General features: G+C 29.3%; 1 protein-coding gene across 1 annotated transcript in view; it reads right to left on the bottom strand.

Annotated features, from left to right (window-relative positions):
- Positions 1 to 1,366: 1,366 nt before the first annotated feature.
- LOC113376505 (protein kinase DC2) overlaps positions 1,367 to 22,681 on the bottom strand; it is a 128,921-nt gene continuing 107,606 nt past the window's right edge. Inside the window, exons 2-7 of the mRNA XM_026616451.1 lie at positions 13,387 to 13,555; positions 8,105 to 8,214; positions 5,280 to 5,525; positions 5,026 to 5,207; positions 4,873 to 4,950; positions 1,367 to 3,207 (exon numbers count right to left, since the gene is read on the bottom strand). Coding sequence (XP_026472236.1) covers positions 3,082 to 3,207; positions 4,873 to 4,950; positions 5,026 to 5,207; positions 5,280 to 5,525; positions 8,105 to 8,214; positions 13,387 to 13,555 — 911 coding nt within the window. The 3' untranslated portion in view covers positions 1,367 to 3,081. The remainder of the gene's footprint in view (positions 3,208 to 4,872; positions 4,951 to 5,025; positions 5,208 to 5,279; positions 5,526 to 8,104; positions 8,215 to 13,386; positions 13,556 to 22,681) is intronic.

Raw genomic sequence — 22,681 nt, 5'->3', positions numbered from 1 at the left:
CAAGGTATATATCCATCCTAAAAGCGCGGCCGAAATAGATTTTTTATAATTATTGTTAAACTATAATATTTTAGGTTTCCATTCTACACTGACAACAATTAAAATGGCGGTGAGAATCTTTATCAATTAAAATAATCAGCACTATTGCCAACGATACATCGAATCGTCCTTGACTTCTCAAAATCGATTGAGAATTTTTTCATGACGAAAATTTTTGTACTGATCTACTAATTCCACTAATCATCGTTAATCTTCATAGTGTTTCATTTCAACCCTTTCAAATTATTAAAATCGGAGCAGCCGTTTTTAAGAGACCAGTTTTCGGTCACACACACGTACTTTTTTCCAATCCGATGTCATTCTGAAAACATGAAATTAGCAAATAGAATTTTCTATCAAAAACAAACTTTGGATGGCTGAAAAAGATTTTTTATCAATTTTTGTCCGAATAGACACAAATATTATAATAACTCTCTGAAATATGCTTTGAATTTAGTTGGAAATTAACTAATCCCCAAAATATATTCCCATACGATCATATTATTCTATCTGAGTATAATTAAAAGTATATAGAGAATTTTTGAGAAACATATGGAAGATTAATATTGAGATAATTGTACACCAAAATAAATCGAAATGTATATACAGTTAACCCTCGCTTTGCGCGGCAAGTGCGTACCGTGCAGTATGGGGACCGCGCTGTAAAAAATTCGTATTTAACATACAATTCATGCTAATTCGTAGTGCGTTCTTTGGAACCTTACATAGTGCAGTATGGGGGAAACCGTGCTATGAGAGCCTCAGAGTTGGTACAAATCGCACCATTTTTATCGTGCTGTATGGATACCAAAAAATACAACTTGAAGTAGGAGTAATACGGACGAAATGACATGTATTACATTGACACCTCATTCAAAAATTGGCGCGACGCAGTAGTCAGCTCAAACGTGTTCCCTAGGCAGCTATTATATAATCAGGCATGTCTAAAAGATAAAATTCGATAACAAAACTTACATTAATACACTTTTGATATCAAGTTCCCATAATCACTCATAGGTTGCGCAAGGAACTTATGGGCTGTTGAACAAAAACCGTGTAATAGGAAGTCCGTGTAGTCGGAAGGATGTCGGATTTTTAGCTCCGCGTAGTATGGGAACCGTGTACCCAGAGTGCCGTGTAAACCGGGGATTGACTGTTATAATGCACATAATATTGATCTAATAATTTAGAAATATTTTTATAGGTAAGTTTATTTATACTCTGATTTATGTATACATGTAACAGATTTAATAAACATTTTACAATCAATAAACGTGACCAATATATTTTATTATCTTACTCATTAAAGTAGCTCGTCACTCTCAGTAGGAAAACTTTTATATAAATATATCTATAATCTATCGTTATTAATGTTATAATTTCAAATAACGTTTGTGAGTAGTTATACCTCAAAAATCACAAAATAAAAAAACGAACGCTATCGTAGCTTTTATTAATTCCCAACAAATTGTCTAATCTTTGAATGACGATTCCATGTATTTCTAACACACATTTAAAATTGTTGGCCATAAGAAAAAAGCGCAACTATCACAGAAATATATGAAATGGTAATCCAATAACATTCATATTAAATGTGCTTTCTAATCAAAGCAAATGTCTTAGTATTTAAAATTTAATTAGTGAACGCTTATTTCACCAATATGGTATCTGCGGTAAAAATGACCGAGGAAGAATTCCAGCAAAATGCGATACGTTTTGGTACAAAAATAACAATATATTATCGACCTCTTAATTCTCAGAGCTTTTTTATTTACCGCAGATACCAAAACTAAATAAAAAACCATATTAATAAATAACCTAAAAATATTTTTGGATAATAAATATTACTTTCGTAATATTTCTCAAGATACTGATCGACTAGGACAACTTAGCAATGAATTTAATAAAAAGTCATTGCTAATTTGTCATCAAATATATTAATCTAGTTCTTAATGGTAAATTAACACTTATCATATGGTATACAAATAGATTTCATCAGACTACTTTTCGATGCGGCACTCATTTCGTACGCAAACTGTCTACACGATTCAGACATATTACAAATTTTCTACAATTTAGCACTCCTAAATAAACATTGAAATTGAAATTTCATATTGATTTTATAAATTTCACATAAAAGACCATGGTCGTCGATTTCAATCCAAGTTACATTGAAAATAATTTTCAAAAAAATTACTGGTCACGCCAAATCATTACAATGTATGTTTTCTCATAACAATTATTCTGCAATTTTGATAGGTGAAATAATAGAACTACCATTAATAATAAATAAAATCCAAATAATATCGAATCAAAAGATATACGTTAAAAACTATGCCGTTGCATGCAATAATAAATAAAATCCCATTAAAACATATTTTTTGAAAATTAATTTCAAGTACGTAAAAATTTTGTATATAACATGCTATTGTATCCTTAAAACATCATATTAACTTGCAAACTTCAGCATGCATTACACCCATGTCGTAATATTAGAACAAACTATGCCAAAATGGCAAATGTTATGGCAAAGTTATGTTACGATGCGTTTTTCATATAAAATGGCACTAGAAACTGTCAAAATGCTATGTGGTTGTTGTGCAGTCAGGCGTTTTAGATAAAAAACCTAACCTAAAAACGCACAACCGTCAAAAAAAGAATCTTATCATAAGTGCATATTTCTGATATGTCATAATAATACACGCAAAAAGTTAGATTGTGCGTGTAAAACGTCTGATCGCACAGTTTTTAGTACCATTTTATATGAAAGCTTAGCATAACTTAGCCTACCATAGCATTGTTCTATCTTACGGCAAAATTGGCTTCGTAATTCCTAAAATTATAACATAATCTTGTTATGTATTACATCTCAAAATGATTTCTACCATTCTTCGAGCCCCATTGTAAAAAATCTGTAATATATGCCATTCATACTTATCATAAAATCGTTACGAATACAGGCACTTTCCTTACGCTCAATAGGTGGATATTTCATTATTCTGGAAATGATATATATTATATTATATAGCAGTCGAATATTATTTAAAAATCTTCAAAGAGTTTTAGTTCATCTTCATCTGCGTTGCGAGATGATTTGCCATCATATTCAGGATATTCATCAAAGTTGCTAGTATCGCCTTCGTGCACAACGCACGGCAAGAATGGAGCCTGAAATAGAAAAAATAGAACAAAATTTAAAAAAAAAATGGAAAAATATGTCTATGATAATAATATAATAATTAATATAATTCATATTTCATACATATACAATTTTATTAAACGCGAAAAATAGATACATTTGTAGAAAAGAAGCAGAGATAAGTTAACGCAATTGCATCACCGTTCGGTATTGCACTGCGCGGTTTGTTTGTATTGTTATTAATTTTTCAAAATTTACTAATATAATTTAATAAAATTTTATTATTACATTTCTCCTCATGAGCCTACAGTTCAAAATGTTCACTTAGACCATAAAATCTATCACTATGCGACATTTCATTAAAAACGTCAAAGATTAAATCAACCATTAATTACAAAGAAACGGCCCAAACAAACTTTACCAAAACTAATCGGATACGATTTCCTACTTATATTTTTCGAACAGTGTTTGCATTTTCAAAATCAGTTCAGGATTTGCGGCAAAAACGGCTGCCATAAATTTTACACTTATCTGCCAACAATAAGGAAACGGCTGGGCTGATCGTCGTGCAAAACTAATCCACGCGGATCTTCATCGAGTTTCATTAAATGGTTTTTGAATTTTTGAAATCAATGCAGTTGTTTTCGAGAAAACATCAACCTACATTTAAATTTTGGCCCAAATAAATAAAACGCTGGTTAATTTTTCAAACTTTGATGAATTTTTAAAATTAAACCATTTATCATAATCGCATAATATTGTAGTATGTTAAGACCATAATATCTATATCACTGTAAATTTTCATCAAAATCGTCAATAAACTTTCATTTACTAATGACCAACGAAGAAATGACCAGTAATAACAAAAATATCTGGTACTAAACTGATAATTATAAAGAAACGGCTGGAACGATCGTCGTGCAATACTAAACAACGCGAATCTTCATCAAATTTCATTAAATGGATTTTAAATTTTTGAAAGCGGTTTTTGAGTAAACCGCTGCGAAAATTCAAGTTTTGGCTTTCATACTCACACAAAAATGTTTCCTAAGCGGTGTCAAACGATGCAGAATGACTTAGAACGCCGAGAAAACAAAAAATTTGCAAATCGATTGTTCTGTCGTAAACATAAACTTAGTTAAAAACATTATATGCTTTCAAGTAAAATTATTAATTAATTTAAATTCTCAAAGTCTATAAAAGTATAAGCAGTGATGATAAAATTTATAGAACTATATTATGTAGTTCACGCATAATGGTATATTATTAACGACACTTTATATAACGACTTAAAAATGAGAACTATTAAGTAATAAGTGAAGTAATAAAAGAAAAAAGTAAAAAAATTTACCAGGTCACCCAAACAAATATTTGAATGAATTGAGAGAGAAAGCTCCTACTCGAAAATTAAAAAAAATAGCCCTGCGATCTTAAATAAAATGCAAAAATAAGAGATTGGAGATAATCTCTTTAAAGGCATAAATACCAGCACATTGTGTTAAAAAAAATGTAAATTTTGATTGACATGCAATATATGCTTACCAAAATAAATTATATAGTGTAAAATAAAAATTGATCAATAATTGCAACGAATTAAAATCATTATTTTTTCATAAGTGTATTAAACTATATAATTTTACTTAATACATTATCAAATATTTATCTAACTCTAATTTACTCTTTGAATTTTTTACCTTTAGTTTCTTGCTGAACACGTCAAGCCAGTCCAAGTGCTTGTACCAGCGATGTCTTTTTACGTCTTCGGCACCATTCTATTGAATAAATAAAAAAAATCAATAACATTAAGTAACAACATATATTTATTTAATATTTTTCCAAATATGAACCTTCATATTTCCTAGTCTTTTCGTTCTGTCTTGTACTAAAAGCTTTTTAATAAGATCTTTAGCAATAGGATCTATATGTCTAGGCCATTCAATTTTTCCACTCAATATTTTCTCGTAAGTTCCAAAAGCATTGCCTTCATAAAATGGGGGGTACCCAGCCAGCATTTCGTAAATAAGAACACCTGAAAAATTATGTCAAAATTTAAATATTTAGCATCATTGAAAACTTAAATTATAACGATTAAAAACCATACCCAAAGCCCACCAATCAACAGCTTTATTGTGGCCTTTAGATTGAATTATTTCAGGAGCAAGATACTCAGGTGTTCCGCACAATGTCCAGGTGCGATCATGTAGTTTTTTAGCAAAACCGAAATCCGTTATTTTCAGGTGACCATCTCTGTCAAGAAGCAAGTTTTCGGGCTTCAAGTCACGGTATACAATATTTTTTGAATGTAAATAATCAAGAGCGCATATGATCTCGGCGCTATAAAAATTTCCTGAAATAAGAAAATATTTGTCTTAATTCTAAATAATTAATTTTAATAAATCTGTAAGCTAAAACATGAAATGAGCGGTGCAATCAAAGCTCGAATAGAATTTGATTCATTTAAGTTAGTATTCTGGTGTAAAGGCATAAATTTTATGAGATATTTGAAAGACCTTAGAAAAAGGCAAACAATATCTTTACTATATTTTTGTACAACTTACTAACTATAATGTTTTAAGAATTTAGAAAAAAAAATAGTCGTAATCTTTTTAATCTAGAATGCCATGAAGCGCAGGTTCTTAAAAAATTCTTTTGTGCACATATTCTTGAACGATTAATCTTTGATAATATAAAAAAAATCAATATTATTTAAATTTTAGACCAGAATACTCTCTTATATTATTGTGTCTGTTAAAAAATCGAGTAAATTAAGAAATGTATAAGTCGATCTTATTCGCTAAAATATTACGCCCGTTTTAAGTAAAATAGCTCTATAATTTATCACTAATTCTGCTCATATTTTATTATGTATATCTCATGTTAAAGATTACATATTAATTTTTAAATTAAGTCCCAAAGTACTTATGTCCGATCAAAAAGTAGGAATTAACACACTAGTAGTAACATAAACTGAGTCCAAAATCAATCAACTAATTTATCGTTTAAAGCAGTGTTTCACAACAGTTCTGGGTCATGCCTCACCTTAACAATATTTAAAAAAATGCACCCATACATAATTGTCATTAAAGCATGAAAAGTATGATAGCAAATACATAAAACTCATCATCGATATCTCGATTTGCTTTTAAATAACCAAAACTTTCAAATCTCCAGTTTCCTAACTAATAAGACTATTCTGCCGTAATGGACCATTGTTATGATAAGGCTATATTACGTGGCATTTTTCGTATAAAGTGGTACTAAAAACTGTCAAAATTCTATGTATTTGCTGTGGAGTCAGGCGTTTCGCACATAAAATGTAAATTCACTCGCGTGTTATTATACCACATCACAAAAATGTACTTATGATAAGAATTTTTTTAACGTTTGTGCGTTTTCTACGTTTTTTTAGCATGAACGCCTGACTGTACAGCAATCACATATCATTTTAACAGTTTTTAGTACCCTTTTATATAAAAAGCGCAGCGTAACAAAGCCTTACAATGACATTAGTTAATTTTACGGTAAGTTTATTCGAATATCGATTTTATATTTTGTTGTGTCGGTACACATGTACCAATAATATAGAGGTAAGTCCCGTAACGCCGGACGGCACCTAACGCCGGACACTCTATTTAACACGAATTATTTAAGCGAGTATAAATCTATTCATTTCAGAACACAAGTGGAAGGAGCACGGGGGGCACACAGGATTCCACGCCAAGCTTCGCCTGTGACGCACACGGCCACGGCGGGAGCAACCGTTTGCTGTTTTAGGCGCAAAATCTCGGCATCACCTAAATATCAATGGGAATAATTCTAGTATATTTATGCATTTACATTTGTGTGGCGTGCAAAGATAAAAGTAGTACTTGATTGTTATCCGTAAAATGGTAGAATATTATTAGATCTTTTAAACAATTTTAGTAGGTACCACCAAATAAACGAAAATGTCTGTCCCTTAGCGCCAGACACTAAGTCGTCCCTTAGCGCCGGATAGTGAACATATTGATATTTTTGTGAGAATTGACGTAATTTATTCTAATTATTTAATTTTGTTCTGTATGAGTGCTAACGGCCACAACATGCCCCCATTTTTCGTATTTCCTAGTCAAAGAATGAAAAGATAAATTAGATATAAAGATTATGATAAATGCTCTAGCTGAGAGCATTGGTATGGCCCAGCCAAAAAGGTGGAGTAAGTGACTTTTTTGCAATATCTAAGACACTCCAGAGTGTGGAGATGGCCACATATGTGTTCAATGCAGGTTATTTTGAAATGTCCGGTACTCGGTGTCACCTTTTAAAATCATATTTCTTGTTACCAAAGTTTAATTGATAGTATTAACTATTTGATTTCTAACTTTGTTATCTAACTTAAGTCATCATTTAATGAACATTTCGAATAATATTTTTTTATTTATTTATAAAAAACCTTAGGTGTCCGCCACTCGGGGACTTACCCCTACTCAAAGTCAAAGTATCCAGCAATATGTATCATATTCAATTTATTTGTAACGTATAAAAAGAATGATGTGATGCTTATTAATATTCTTCTAATATTTTATGTTTTATACAAATCTTCGAAGTTTGGAACAATCAATATAATAGCATCCATAAATCGATAATGATCAATAAATTTAAAAATACGTATCGATGCAATATTTTATACAAGTAATATTTTAAATACTATTATTAATATAATTCCCTACCGTAAAGTAGACTCACTGATGTAACACTAACTCGTTTCAGTAAAGTTTTTATATCACATCCTATAAATTTCCCACGACTATATAGAATTATATACCATATCATTTTCAATTATAACATATCAGCGTCTACATGTGTGTCACTGTAGTTACGGTTTGAGTAATCGTAGTTTCATAATCGTAATCATACAGTTTTAATTAAAATTAATGAACGCCTTACCTGTATTGCTGTTAAATCTGCCTACATTTCTCAGGTAGGAGAATAATTCTCCGCCACTGACAAAATCAAATAGCATGTAGAGGCAACTTTCATCTTTGCTGCTCCAGCGTCTGTAATAGAGAGGTAATATAGGTCATAATGTTCGATTTTCGTCGCCAACACCAAAAATTATTTAACGATCATGCAATTAATATCGAACCAAATCGAGAAAAGTCCATACTAATAAATATAGAAATAATAGCTCTAGTGTTAAGACCATGTACATTTAATCACGAACCAGGTTTATTAGCAATTTATTAATGATTGATAGCCAACACTAATTTCCAAGAATAATTTGATATAGTTCTAAATAATTCTGAATATAAATAGTTGATTTTATATGAAGCAAATCGAGTTCTTAAGTTGAGTAGTATTTGTATTTGTTTGTGGATATTAAAAGAAAATTAACTAATAATTAACTTTTGCAAGATGACGTAACATATTACTTGAACAAATGTAATAAAAAAGTTTAAATAATTAATGAGTTCTATGGTGTAAAGGTTGAGCCCACTGCCGTGTGCCTGACTGTACAGCAATCACATAGCATTTAGTACCCTTTTATATGATCGTGAGCTCGTCTCTCCGCTCTGGATAACCTGATATCATGCAGTTATCAATTTTTGCTTGAAAATGTATCAAATATATGTTTCCAATTGAAAATAGCTCGATTTCGGGCACTGCGGTGTGAAATGGCAATGGAAAATCTTTCATACTATTCTTGTCTGAATTGGAGTTGAACTCAGCTCACGAGAGCAGTACAACCCATTATTATTAATTCAAAAAAATTAAATTCATAAAATGACACTAAAGTATTACATAATTTTTTTTTTTTTGTAAAATAATTATTTTAATATTTTTTCCTCCTCTTAGTAGTATTTATGTTAAAAATGAATATTTTTTTCACATTTTTATTAACGTTTATCCATGTATTTAAATAACAAATCATCACCGTCAGCAATCCAGACTATAAAATAGAATATAAAACTAATGGTGAATGGCATCGTGCCATAAGGTAAATTGCTGGAACTTCCCGTACCATAACAAAATGTTCGAGGAATATTAAATGTGAAATCAATATGAATCGAAAGTTTTTTGAACCATTCAAATCGGTTGATCCGTGCGCCCGAAAACGTGAACGAAAAAATGCGGACACACAAAACACACACACACATAATTTTTTTCTGAATGAGATCAGAAATCAGAAACCTTCAAAACGTGGAGAAATGCAAAAATTTTCATTTTCGATTTTCGGCCCATTACAATAGCTACCCTAAGGGAAGTTAATAAATATATAAAATTAAGACTGGTCATAAAACCTAATTCAACAGATGATCTTCTTCCTCGAAAATAGCATCAAAACTTTTTTTTATATAATAAAAAAATTCTTTTATGTAATAAATAAATCTTTTGATGAATATAATAAATGAATTCCTTGGTAAGGTTAATATATTAATGAATATAGTCCAACGACTAATATAATTTACTAATGGAATAAATACAAATCTTACAAACGTGTTAGTAATATGTAGAATTAATTAAATTGATAAATTCATATTAGAATACGAAAAGTGATTCTCATTGAACTAGTCTACTGTTCAGGCGTATAAAAAGCATTAAAATCTTTTATTATATATATAACAACATCACAATTTAATGTTCAAAAAAATATATGAATAAACACTAAGATGACATAACATCAAGTAAAAAGGAATAAATTTTTAGAGAATCTTGGATGAACATGTAACATTATAATAAACATTGTAACTTATAAATATAAAATTGGCATTAGCATGTAACTGAAATCGTCATTAATTATGTAAAATTAGTGACTTCTAGTTTTAATGTGTTGTAATAACATATGTATAACTGTTTTTTGAGAACATAAATTATTTGATGCAACCGACGCAAAGTCAAAATCTTTATTCATTATGATTGAATTTTATATTTTAATAATTTGCTCAAAAGCAATTTTTATAGGCCGGATTCTAATTTACTGAGAACTTTTGTAGAGGTAAGGTAAACGTACCATATTACGGGATGTTAAGAAACGTTTGACTTTAAAGACGAATTTTAGAGAAAATAGGAAAGTGGATGAACTAAATCTGTTATATTTTATTAATTAGACCTTTGAGATTATTATAAAACAAGATTTTTCGTCGTAGAACGTCATTTATAGAAATAATCGGCATTTTGGTGAACCACGCGTTTGTCTCTAATTCCGTGATAAAATTCGGTTCATGAACTTAATGCCGGGAGTCGTTGTACACTATTCCGTGTAGCGCTCGAAGCATACATTTACACCGTAAATACATACAACTACCGTATTTACGAATATGTCCCTAATTCGCTGCATACATACACACATACCCGCACACTAGTGATTCGTGCTCTATAAATATCGTGCGTCATTGATAGAAAACAAGTGCACTACGGGTTTTGCCCTATTTCTATAAGCTTTGACATTATACAAATGATTTATCGTAGATGAAATATTCTGATTCTCTTCTTCTTCTACATCTGATTCTCTCATTACTACCATATTTTATGTATATGGGAATAATGGAAATAAGTAAAAAAATCATATATTTTCTTGCTAAAGAGTAGTAATTTCAAACTCAATTATTAGGGTTAAAAATAAAAAAAACATATACCGTAATTAGGTCACAATATTCTGTGGTCATTACCAAACTTAGTAACACCAAAAACACCACTAAATTTAAGCATAATTGAGAATAAAAGACTAAAATAATTCAGGTCTACTTTTCCTAATTGCGTGACACTCACGGAATTACGTTCAATGCCTCAATTGTGTGAACTTAATTACGGGAGTCACAAAATTGACACTTTCTTAAAACATATTTGCTCGATTTAACTATAAAACTTATCACTTATTAATTCTTAACAATAATATCACAAATTTATATTGAATAAGCTTACCAGTGTCACATAAAAATCTTAAGCAATTGTAGCGTCACATTAACCTAACTAACAACAGGACTGTACGTAATGGCGATCGGGTTATGACTGATGCGTTCAGAAGCTCTATATGGTATTAAAAACTAATATTTAAAATGGAAAATCGTGCTTATTTGATGAGATTCGAATTATAGTTTATGTGGTATTGTTTAAAATTATTATTCACCGACTGTTTTCTTATTTTGCGATCAAAATGAAAAACTCCCGTAATAATGTACTATCCCGGAATAGTGTACGTTTACCTTACTCCAATTGAGTCTTGGTACTATGTATGGCGATATGAGAATTGACTGCAAATATAAGTATATGTAGAGGAAGCGCGGACAAAATGATATAACTAGATGATAATTTTTTGATGATATTTATTTATTTAATAGTATAATCACCCCCAATAATTTTTACTCTTTTTAACTTCATTGACTACCAGTAACATAGTCTATTAATTAAGTAAAAACTATAGCAAAACTATTTATCAAGACAAAATGCAACTAATTACATAATTTATTTTGTCCATATAGTACGGACAAATTTACATATAGACAAAAAGACATAATGAAATCTAATTTTCAAGAAGAAAGTTCACAAATAAATCGGTTGGTTCTATTTGAAACATCAGCATAAAACGCAAGAGCCCAAAGGGTTGTAAATTATACATTGTAACCTTCGTAGGGAGGGCTCAGAATGGTATAAAACGTCATTGCCATAAATGAAAGTCTCTTCTTTTTACTGGTGGATCTTTTGGTCTCTTTTTAGGAGTAGTTAGAGTAAAAGTTAAAAGCCATTCACCTTTTACAGGTTTCAATTTTTTTTTCTTGACCCCGAATAAACTATACTGTAGTTTTCGCAAGTTAATAATATATCATTTTGTCCATTGCATCAGTATGGTATTTTGTACACAAGTGAAAAAAATGATTTAATAATAAAAATTCCATCAGACATCTGAACATTGCAATAAAATTGATCGACATCATTAGAACTAGAATAAATTCATTTTAATAGAAATAATTATACAAATAACAATGAGTAAGTCCAAAAAAAAAACTTGAAAAAAACACCCTCAAATTAAATTTTAAAGGCGCGATCAACGTTTAAACTGGTAAGATTATAGCAATTATTAGGAAAAATACATAATGAGGCCTTAAAGCAAAAACATTTAAAAGTACAGTATTACCCCGCTTAACGCGGTTTCGTTTAGCGCTATTTCGAATTAGCATTATTTCAGATTAGCGCTAGTTTATTTTTACCCAGGTTCTAAAAGGGTAAATATGGAAGATGTCGAGAAAATAATTCAAGGATTTCAATCAATTAATAATTGCGCAGTCTTTCGAATGATGAGCTCAAGGAATTAACTCAACAAGAATAAAACAAAAGTTTTGACAGCAGTGATTCATAGGAAGAGCAAAAAGAACTTTCGATGGCGTTTGTAAAAAGGAGTCTACCATAACCGAAATATTTGATGAAGTCATTGAAAATTATCCAAATTTTGACAGGAGCTCAAAAGTAAGCCGTGGATTTAGAGTTATACTAACTTTTAAAAGAGCAACGCTAAAACAGTCGAACAGATGCTTTTGTCACAAAAATGCAGAATACTGAAAACGCGGAAGGCTAACTAAATATGACCGACTTAGAATTTTATTTGTTTTTTCAAGAACATTCGTTTTGTTATTCATTTGTTGTTGTTTTGCAAGAAATAATAATGTGGTATTAATTTGGACTTTAAGAAATAAATGTTTGGCTTTATTTTTATTAAAAAACATACATTTTAAATTTAATACCAAACCAGTTTCTTAGGCGTCTTCCCCTAACCCCAATATTCTCATATAAAGTTTTTTTTTTTCAAATATTTTTTAATCGAAAATAAAATTTTTATAAGCTATTTGGATAAGTATAATGACCATAATACATACAAAAAAAAACACTTACGCACATACATATTTTATACATTCACATAACATATTACATTGGTTAAGTAATCTCTCCAATGAGAGATTTATCCATGTAAAGATAGCCTCGTTTAGCGCTGGGTACTTAAAGTAATTTTTGATCAGTTAATTTTAGACTGTTACAGATTGTCCATCTTATTTTGATAAGACGACTACAAACTATTGTGAAAACTCTGATAGCAAATCGACTAAAATCAATGAAGCAATTAACTTTTAACATGATATTATGCCTTCTAAGAGTTTATTCATATTATATATGTATTTATATTCTATGTACCATTCACTTGAGCATACATGCGGGCCGAAAGGTATTTCTCTACTTACAGATTGACTATGAATGGATGCCGGATTTCCTGCAAAATATTTTTTTCGCTTTTAACATGATCAACCTGTCTGAGTCTAATGACGTCTGCCATGGTGAGGATTTTCATGGCGCCGAACGCATCGGTCGCCTTGTTTCTGCACAGAACGACCCGTCCGAACGTACCAGTTCCTGGAACAAAAATAAAAACAATTAATTCAATCCTTAGATAAATCTAGATAAGAAGAAACGTAATTTGATATGGTATGATTCAATTATGTGCATATTTAGAGTGAGAAAAAATTAACGAAAGGAATGATATGTATCACTTCAAGCACGTGTAATATTAAATATAATTTCTTCTGTATATTATTATTTTCTTTAGATATTTCACAAAAATTTTCACATTAATTTTAATTTTTTTGAAATATTACTTCACTCAATAAATTCGTTCCTAATCATTTATTTACTTAATCATCTACTTGATCTACATAACACACCTCCGACAATTTATGTGTGCCAGAGAAAAAAAGTCGGAAAAATTCTCTAATTTTTTATCATCATACTTTTATATACTTTTTGTATGTTTTATATGTTTAGATATTATGAAAATAAGGTGGTTTATGTAAAATATTCGTAAATATTTTTTTCTAATAATTGTAATTTTTTTCAAATGTGTACTATAGCAGCCAAACTGTTGGAATTCATCAAACTCTATTAATTAATGTTAGTACTAAATGGAATATGATTAATGTTAATTTTGAAGAAAATGGCACTTGTGAAACCCATATTAAAATTAAAAAACTATAGATGTTCCTCTTATTTGCGTTACAGATCACTTATACACGCAAAAGTCTTTTAACAGTACTCATTTTAACCCTTTCGACTCGGATGCCGCCCCTCCAGCGACAAAGTTCATATAAATCTTGCAATTCGCGAGTGGAAAGGGTTAAAGCTTTTTTCGAGCACTATCAAACGGTACTGCCTTTATTGATTTTTAATATCTAGCTTAAAATCGCTTTTTGCTACAATGTTGCTCGATATATTTTTTTTATAAAAATGCATATTTTTGAAAATATTTCCAAAAAAAAACAGAGAAAGAACTTGAAAAATTCTGAATTTTCAATTGCCAATAACTTGGAATGTATTGGGGTTTTTGAAAAATTTCAAATAACATTTTTTGTAAGAGTTAGAGCTTCTGTCAACAAATTTCCACAACCGAGGAAGAGATTAGCGACCACCTCCAGTGTGAGTGCGAAGTTTAATCATTTTCAATTTTGATAAATTGCATGCAAATCGCTACACACCAGAAAATTCGGACAAAAATATTCCACTATAGATGCATTGACATATTGCCTAAACAACGAGAAAGATAAAAAAGTTTAAGTGTTTTTAAAAGAATTTGAGCTGTTGTGTACTTACAATAAGTTTCTGGTAACTATAATTACTTGTTAATGATGGTTGTAAAATTATCATGTACAATTTTGCTGATATGGAGTAACCATCAGCTAACTTTGGAATGGATACATTTCATTCTACAAGAAGATTGCTAAATATTAAATGAGTCATGGTTCATATGGACTTGTATATGAAATAGTAGCTCATTTGCCCTTTAAGTAAATTAAATTAAAAATTTCAATTAATAGACTACAACATATTAACATGAGTTTTATTATAACACTTTCAGTCCTATACCAAACCACGTTATACTTTCAAATAAATCTTGTAATAAAGAAGTACTAACTACCATAAGTTCCTATGTACTATACTAACTCGGATTTGAATAAAGTTGGTCCAATTGGTTTGGACGCCAATATTGAATGATAATTATTGTGGTAGTTCAAGTATTTTTAGCCAGTATTTTGCAATTTCGAAAATTCGTGTGAATTTAAAAAAAAATTAGTCTAATGGGGCTATCATTCAGCATAATACCTTTTGGTCAGCGAGCATAATGCTAATAAATCATGCATAGTTTTGCTTCTTAAGAACAAAAATAAATGCTCCAAACTAACTGTCGTAATAAATTAACTGCTAAGATAATAAAACATATATAATTCAAACTCATTATTTATTGCCAATTTGCAAACGCCAGACCGCAATTCAAACTTGAAATTCATGCTTATATAATTATTTCCAATTTAACAAGTGGATTCCCGAAATAAATTCTAACAGTTCGTATGAAAACTTGTTTCAAAGGAGTGTTAATATCTTATAGACAATTTATATATTTCTGTCTGCTATATTGTTTCTCGACAAGTGTGTTTACTTAAATGCACACGCTAGTACAACATTGCAGATGAATTTATTATGTAGATTTGCATAATTATTTATAGATGGTTGTTATAATAAGAATTGATCATTATTAGAAAAGATAGTCTGATATTGATCCTCAGTTCATGACAATTTGTAAATGTCGATTGCAAGTAATATTGCAACGATTTATTCATCTTAATTAGTACGGCAAATAAAAATACGAGAATTTTTAAATTGAATTTCTACTGAATGTTATTGAAATATTTCATCAACAAATAATAAATATTAAAGGAGAAGTTACACATAAATAAACATACTTTCCTTTAGAAAATTTTGTATTTTTTTATGTTGTAAACTTACTTTCCTTAATTTTAAATCTAATCTAAAAACATACGTCAATAACCTAAATTGTTTGTTTAGTAACAAATTGATTAATTAAATAATTTTATTTTAACTAGATCGTTCAAAAATATGATTAAAATTTTAGTATTAGGATAGGATGAGGCACAAAGCTGACTTTGAACGATTATATTAGGAAAACCAAAACAATTATATCCCAACAAATAACAAATATCAAACGATGTCCCCATAGGCGGGGTGAAATGGGACGGCCAGGGGCAAACAGATCCAATGTCATATCTTTAATTTGAGCTCTCATAGAGATTATATAAAATAAAATTGTTGAATCTAACTTAAAATTAACAACACATCTTTAAAAAGAATTAAATAACGTATACGATAAAGTTATATCAAGGTCTCGTGAACTAAATAACAGTGCTCACAACCAAAAAAACTAACACGGAAAGAAAATGCTTTCGTAATGGCTTTTCAAATATTTTCGTTATTTCCCAAAAATGACGTCATAAGAACCAAGGCAATTACTGGTTATAGATTTTTTTCCCTCTACTTTCAAATATTGTTGTTAAATAAATCATAACTACTTGTTTTTGAGATATCCCTCGCTTTTGAGATATCGATATAAACTTCGCTCTACCATATATATAATATATAACTTCGAAATAAACTAATAAATATTTTTTTGACGCATATTGAAAACATAACGCATATATAATACCTCTATATCAAATAATAAAATATCAAACCGCAAAAAATAATAACTTAACACATTGAACTAAAGCAAAAATATTAGCAAAATCTAAAAGAACAAATAAAAGTAATTTTCAATACAAGATATAATAATAGCAGTTTCACATTTTACCACAAACTATTACGTTGTACAAAATGTTTTTGTCATTAGAACCTAATCACCTATTCATATCCAATCAAAACATCATTTAAATGTTTCAAGAAGGTTTATAATAAAAACAGATCTATGTTAATAGCATCAATTTGTTTCGATAAAAAATCAACAATAGTACTTTGAAGATAATTACCTTTGATGGGAACACATTAGTAATAAACTGCAATGATATATATATACACACATACACACATATATAGAAAATTTTTCTCATGAAACAAATCAACATGTTTATATTTTATTATTGATATAGTTTTAAGTCAACTGAATAATTTTGAACATATCTTGTTAATTGTTTTAATCTTGTGAATAATATTTAATTATTTGTGCTAATAAACATTTTATAATAGCTGACACGTGACATGCTTTACATGTTATCCTTATTAAACTTTCTATAGATAATAATTTGTTTATATATTATGTTTAAGAATTATCCAATTTAAGAAATATTCATTTAAAAAAATATTTTTTTAAATGATACTTTTTTTTAATTTTTGAAAAATTAATGAATCTTTTCCAGAAGTTTCAAGAAACAAAAATTTCATTATTTTTAATTTAATTTCATATCCATATTTTCAAAATCAAAATATAATTTAATGAAAATCTTTAAGTTTTCAAAAAGCACATAGCTATTACACTTCCTCACATAGTACAAAAAAGTATAATGAAAAGCAGAGATCATAAATTCCATTGATAACAAAAATGCTCAAAATTAGACATTTTATTATCCAACTTTACTAGTAAAACCTTTACTGCGTTTTTTTATTCGTAAATATATTGGAAATCTACTAACATCATGCACGAGAAATGCTAAAGGTATAAAAAATGATCTAATAAATAGAAGAAAGTAATACACTCTTTAGAACTTGTTTTAATCTGCAATGTGCTGGACGAACCCGGATAGTGAAACATTTCGAATGCCAACGATTGAAAGTGATACACTTGTTAAAAAAAAAAAAAAACAGTATAGTGCGAGTCATAGGCATTTATTGAATCTTCCATAGAAATATTATGTTATTAAAACTAAATAATTTAATTACTATCTCATTAAATATACAAACATGTAACTAATTCGATAGAAATTGTCTGACAATTTTTATACTCATATGATTCCTATATTTCGTTGGAAAGAATCTATTTATCTATATATTTATTTTGTACTAAATCTTATATTTTTAGAATTAATTCATCAAATTTAATATTTATTCTTTTATTAGACATGCCGAGATAATAACTATAATTTAGAAAAATCAGCTTACAAATTGGCTATCTAATCTACATTTCATTTTCCTTTTCTAATAGTTAGGAAAATGATTGTCTGATAAATTAAATACTCTCGATCACAGACAAAATGATTTTTATTGAATTAAAATAATTTCAACCACTTTCTCCGATCTTTTCTTAATTTTAATCACATTTATAAGAGTTATGCCTATCGACAAATAGTTCTATAAATATTTTTTTCTTCCCTTTTTGGTATTTAGCAGTGTTATATAGTTTACGAAACCTTTACATAATTTTTAAGTATACGTTATTTAATTATTTTATAACAAATATTATTAATTTTAAGTTAGATTCAACAGTTTAATTATATAACCTTTATAAAAGTTTACACGTGGGTGGGATAAAAAGGATCGACTGAACCCTTACCCTGACAAAGATGTAAAAATAAAATATAGTAAGTAACTAAGTAAATTAAGTTAAAAATTTTAACAAGCTATTTTACGAAAGATAAATGAAATAAATAGTTATTGCAACTCTGCTGATAAATATTTCTGACGAAATACCAGATCAAGGTTGTATACAGTGTTATTTCTGTAAAAAATGCAGCCATGAAATTTATATTTTGCTTTTATATTTTAAAGTTAAGAACAAGACATTAGATCTGTTTGCTCCCTGACCGTCCCACCTATAGGGTAAAAAGGACCAGGTGACAAATTTTTGAATATTAGCAAAAAAAAGCATTTCTACAATAAACTTATTCATTTGTTTATTCTGTATGTGCATCAACAAAAAAAAAATATATTAGAGGACATGTGTAACCAATTCGAATCATTTTCCGCCAACCTCATTAATCATAAACTTCACACAAATTAGATTTCAAAACCTGCGCATATGATGATATGTGCAGGTCTTCTAATAATATTCGCGATATATTGGTAACTATATGCTTGTAAAATATCCTAGAGCGACGAACTCGAACTCCTTCTCGTATTAATAGAGTTATAAAGGAATGTCTTCTGCAACAACCCGTCTTCATGATGTTTCCATATTTTTCAAAGAGCAATTACATGCATATTTCATAACAAAAATCATGCAATGCAATGTATACATTTTAGAATTTGGATTGCTTCCATGACCTAGATCTCGCGAGCGGACCAGTCGCAAGCCCTATGCATCTATCACTTTGCGATGGACTGTGCTATTCTCCGAGCAATCTTTGCATTAGACGACCAGATGATAGTAATTTTACTCAAACCGAAAAAATCAAAATTGGATAAAGAATGACTACTATACATCGCCATATAAGGAAAAATAGCTTGCAAAACCAAACTCTAAAATTCAATTAACATCGACTTTGCAAGTGCTTTTGACAAAAAAAATAGTAATATAAAATTCATTGATAAAAACTACAGGTAAACAATTTTTGTTTTTCAATTACTAATATTCATTAAAATTCATGAAAGCGTTGGTTACATAATATATTCCTTATCCTATGTCCTAATCTTGGACATACTGTTCTTCAATGTTTGAGTTCAGTTTTTAACTTTATTTTATAATTTTAATTATAAAGCATATCGATGTGTGTCTCTACAACTTGTTAGAGTAGAAGCTAGAATTTTGAAAGGTTTCAATTTTCTTTTATCTTGGCTTAGAATGACTGCACTTAGTGCTTACGAAAAAATACTAAGTCAATTTACCCATAGTATAAGTATGTCATTTTGTCCAAAAATGAACAAAAATGTAAAAATAGTAGAAATTCCATAAGATGCGATACACGTTTGAACTGATTACTACGACAATGACGCTCAACATCTGACTAAATTATGATTATAGGTTTTGTCACATTGCATAGTCCCGGAAACGTTACGAAAATTAGCCAATTTTTAAAGCCATTGGGTAAACCTATCTACATATACCATTTTGTCCATATTTTCTATACATTTGACTTTTTTAGTGCTTAATACTAAAAAAGTACAAATGTTGTAATTAATATCAATCTTATTTCTTCTCTAAAACTTATTATCTCTTCCTAATTTTTAAATATTACACTAAAGAAAATTCAAATATAGTAGAGCCTCGATTAACCGACTCTATTGTCGATAGGCATTCGGAAAATCGAAAATCCAGATAATCGAAAGTATGAAGAATAATGTTGGGTATTTATTAAAAATAACAAATACATACATAGATATCGACGAGAATATTGTTTATTAAGAAATTAACACTTTCTTATGTATGTTCATACATATTTTCTTAGATTACATTTCATACATATACTAAAATGCACCATTAATCATGCAAAAATTCGACTTGTGGGTATAAATTGGTTGTGTTTGGTAGTCCGGATAATCACAAATCCGTATAACCGAGGGCCGGATAAACGAGATTCTACTGTTGATGAGGTTCGTAACATCTGCTGAATAAAGTTTTGTCAAAGTACTTTAGGTTTATTATTATGAACTTCGATGGGTTGCTGAAAATTTATTATTGCCTTTCGCAATAGCGCAACTGGCTTACGCGCGCTTCCTATTGAAAATAAGCCCATTTCGAGCACTGTGGTGTAAAATGGCAATGGAAAATCTTTCACACCACTATTCCCTGAATCGAGTTAGAGTTTTAACTCTAACTGTTCTAGGGCAATACCACTTATTATTACTTTCTTTTATCGCAATTGCATGATTTTGTGGAGCTGCCAAATCCATTTACTGAGCTTTGAAGAAAATTTCCTGCATAGCGCTTATTTTGAGTAAAAAAAATACATCAACCTCCACAGCATGATCTCCGTACACAAGAAAATAGCCGAATCGGTTCCGATATTTAGAAATGGCGCACGCTTAAGCAAAACCGTTACTGGAAGCACGTTCTGTAATAATATCGGATATAATATAAGCTGCAAACTATCAAACATCAATAATTTCAAAGCAATTGCATATTTACAGTTTTCATATCTGATATAAGTATGAATCATTAGTTATTTAACTATTACTTGGAGAACTAAGAAACGCATAAACCACTAAATGTTGCAAGTTGCAAACAGAAATGCTATGCATTCCTGATCTAGAGTAACAGTCATAATTGCTTTCCTTGAAATAATTTTATTATTTGAAGATAATTCATTAAGTATTGTAAGATGTTCTTAGAACAATACGCAAAAGAAACAAGAATCAAATTGTACTTGTATATAATATTACACGATTGTAATATTAAAAGAAAGTACATTGTACACCTATCCCCCGTTTTACACGGTATTCATTTTACACCTTTGCGATCTTACACGTTTTTTTTTATTTTTTTTAAATGAAATTTATCAATTTTGCGATCACACGAAATTATGACAACTGAACTATAATTTGCTTGTATCTACAATAACATTTTCTTTGTTTTACTCTCAAAACACAACACTACAAAATGAATGTAACAGTTACGAAGTCTTAGTAGTCTATGTCTATTATGGAAATATGTAGGTAAGATGGGGACTCCCCGTTCGTTTTATGATCAAAACTAAATTTTATGTGTGTATAAGTTAGTTTTCTTGAAATTCCAAAATAAAGGGCATAATTGTCTTTGAAGTTTGTTTTTAGTTAGTATTTATATATAATTAATAGCGTAAATTTATTCAAGTTGATCAAATAACAGAACTATTAATTACAAAATCGTTTTTCCATATTTGTTTTGTTATTGAAATAAATCAATATTTATCTTATAATTTATTAAATGTTTTTCATGAATATATTAATAATTATTCTTTGTTCAATGTCTTTCTTATTTATCATATTAAAATCCGACTAAAAGAGACAAAAAGACTATGAAAAGAGCTTTTCATAGTGATTTTCTTTTAGCACGGTTTTTTCATATAAGAGTGAATTTTTCGAGTTTCGTGGGATTTTATCGAACCTATATTCCGTAAAAGTATGTACGTATATGTTTGCGTGTGTGTTTGTGTGTATAACATCACATATAAATTTTTTAAACTAATTTATTAAGTTGCAAACATCACCTCTGTATATTTTGTCTGCATAATTACGCTGTTACACGATATGTATTTTATATAATTATATAACCCTATTAAAATTTTCCAGTTATTGATACGCAAATATTCCAAGTACACACATTTGAATTCACGATAAGAAAAACGACCCAAAATTTTTCTTAATTGTTTTATAAAACATATATCGATATCGTCTGCGTTAGACCGATAATTGTCAGTAACATGATATTCCAGTGTCGATTTCCATGCTTTCGAAATTGTCGTCATTATAAATTATCATTGATAGCAGTCAAGAGCAAGGCTGGAGACGTCTACAAATATTATTAAACAAGAAAGTATGACAACGCAAGTGCGCCGCGAATGGGCCGCACGGTTGTGAATATTCCAATGGGAAAAGATCGATGTGAATTGAAATATGCAAGATATAATAAATATAAAATTATTATATATTAATTCAAAACTTGATTAGATTTTTATTGTTTAAATTATTATTACATCTATCCTCCGCTTTACACGAAAGATAAGTTCCGCAATAAAACGTGCAACTTGAAAATTTCACTCTTATATGGAAAACACGTGCTAAATAAAAAAA

Source organism: Ctenocephalides felis, unplaced genomic scaffold (genome assembly GCF_003426905.1).
Source record: "Ctenocephalides felis isolate EL2017-DRISC unplaced genomic scaffold, ASM342690v1 CF-g0.4_SCAFFOLD_01886, whole genome shotgun sequence".
NCBI lineage: Eukaryota > Metazoa > Arthropoda > Insecta > Siphonaptera > Pulicidae > Ctenocephalides > Ctenocephalides felis.
This window is presented reverse-complemented; position numbering and strand designations above follow the sequence as displayed.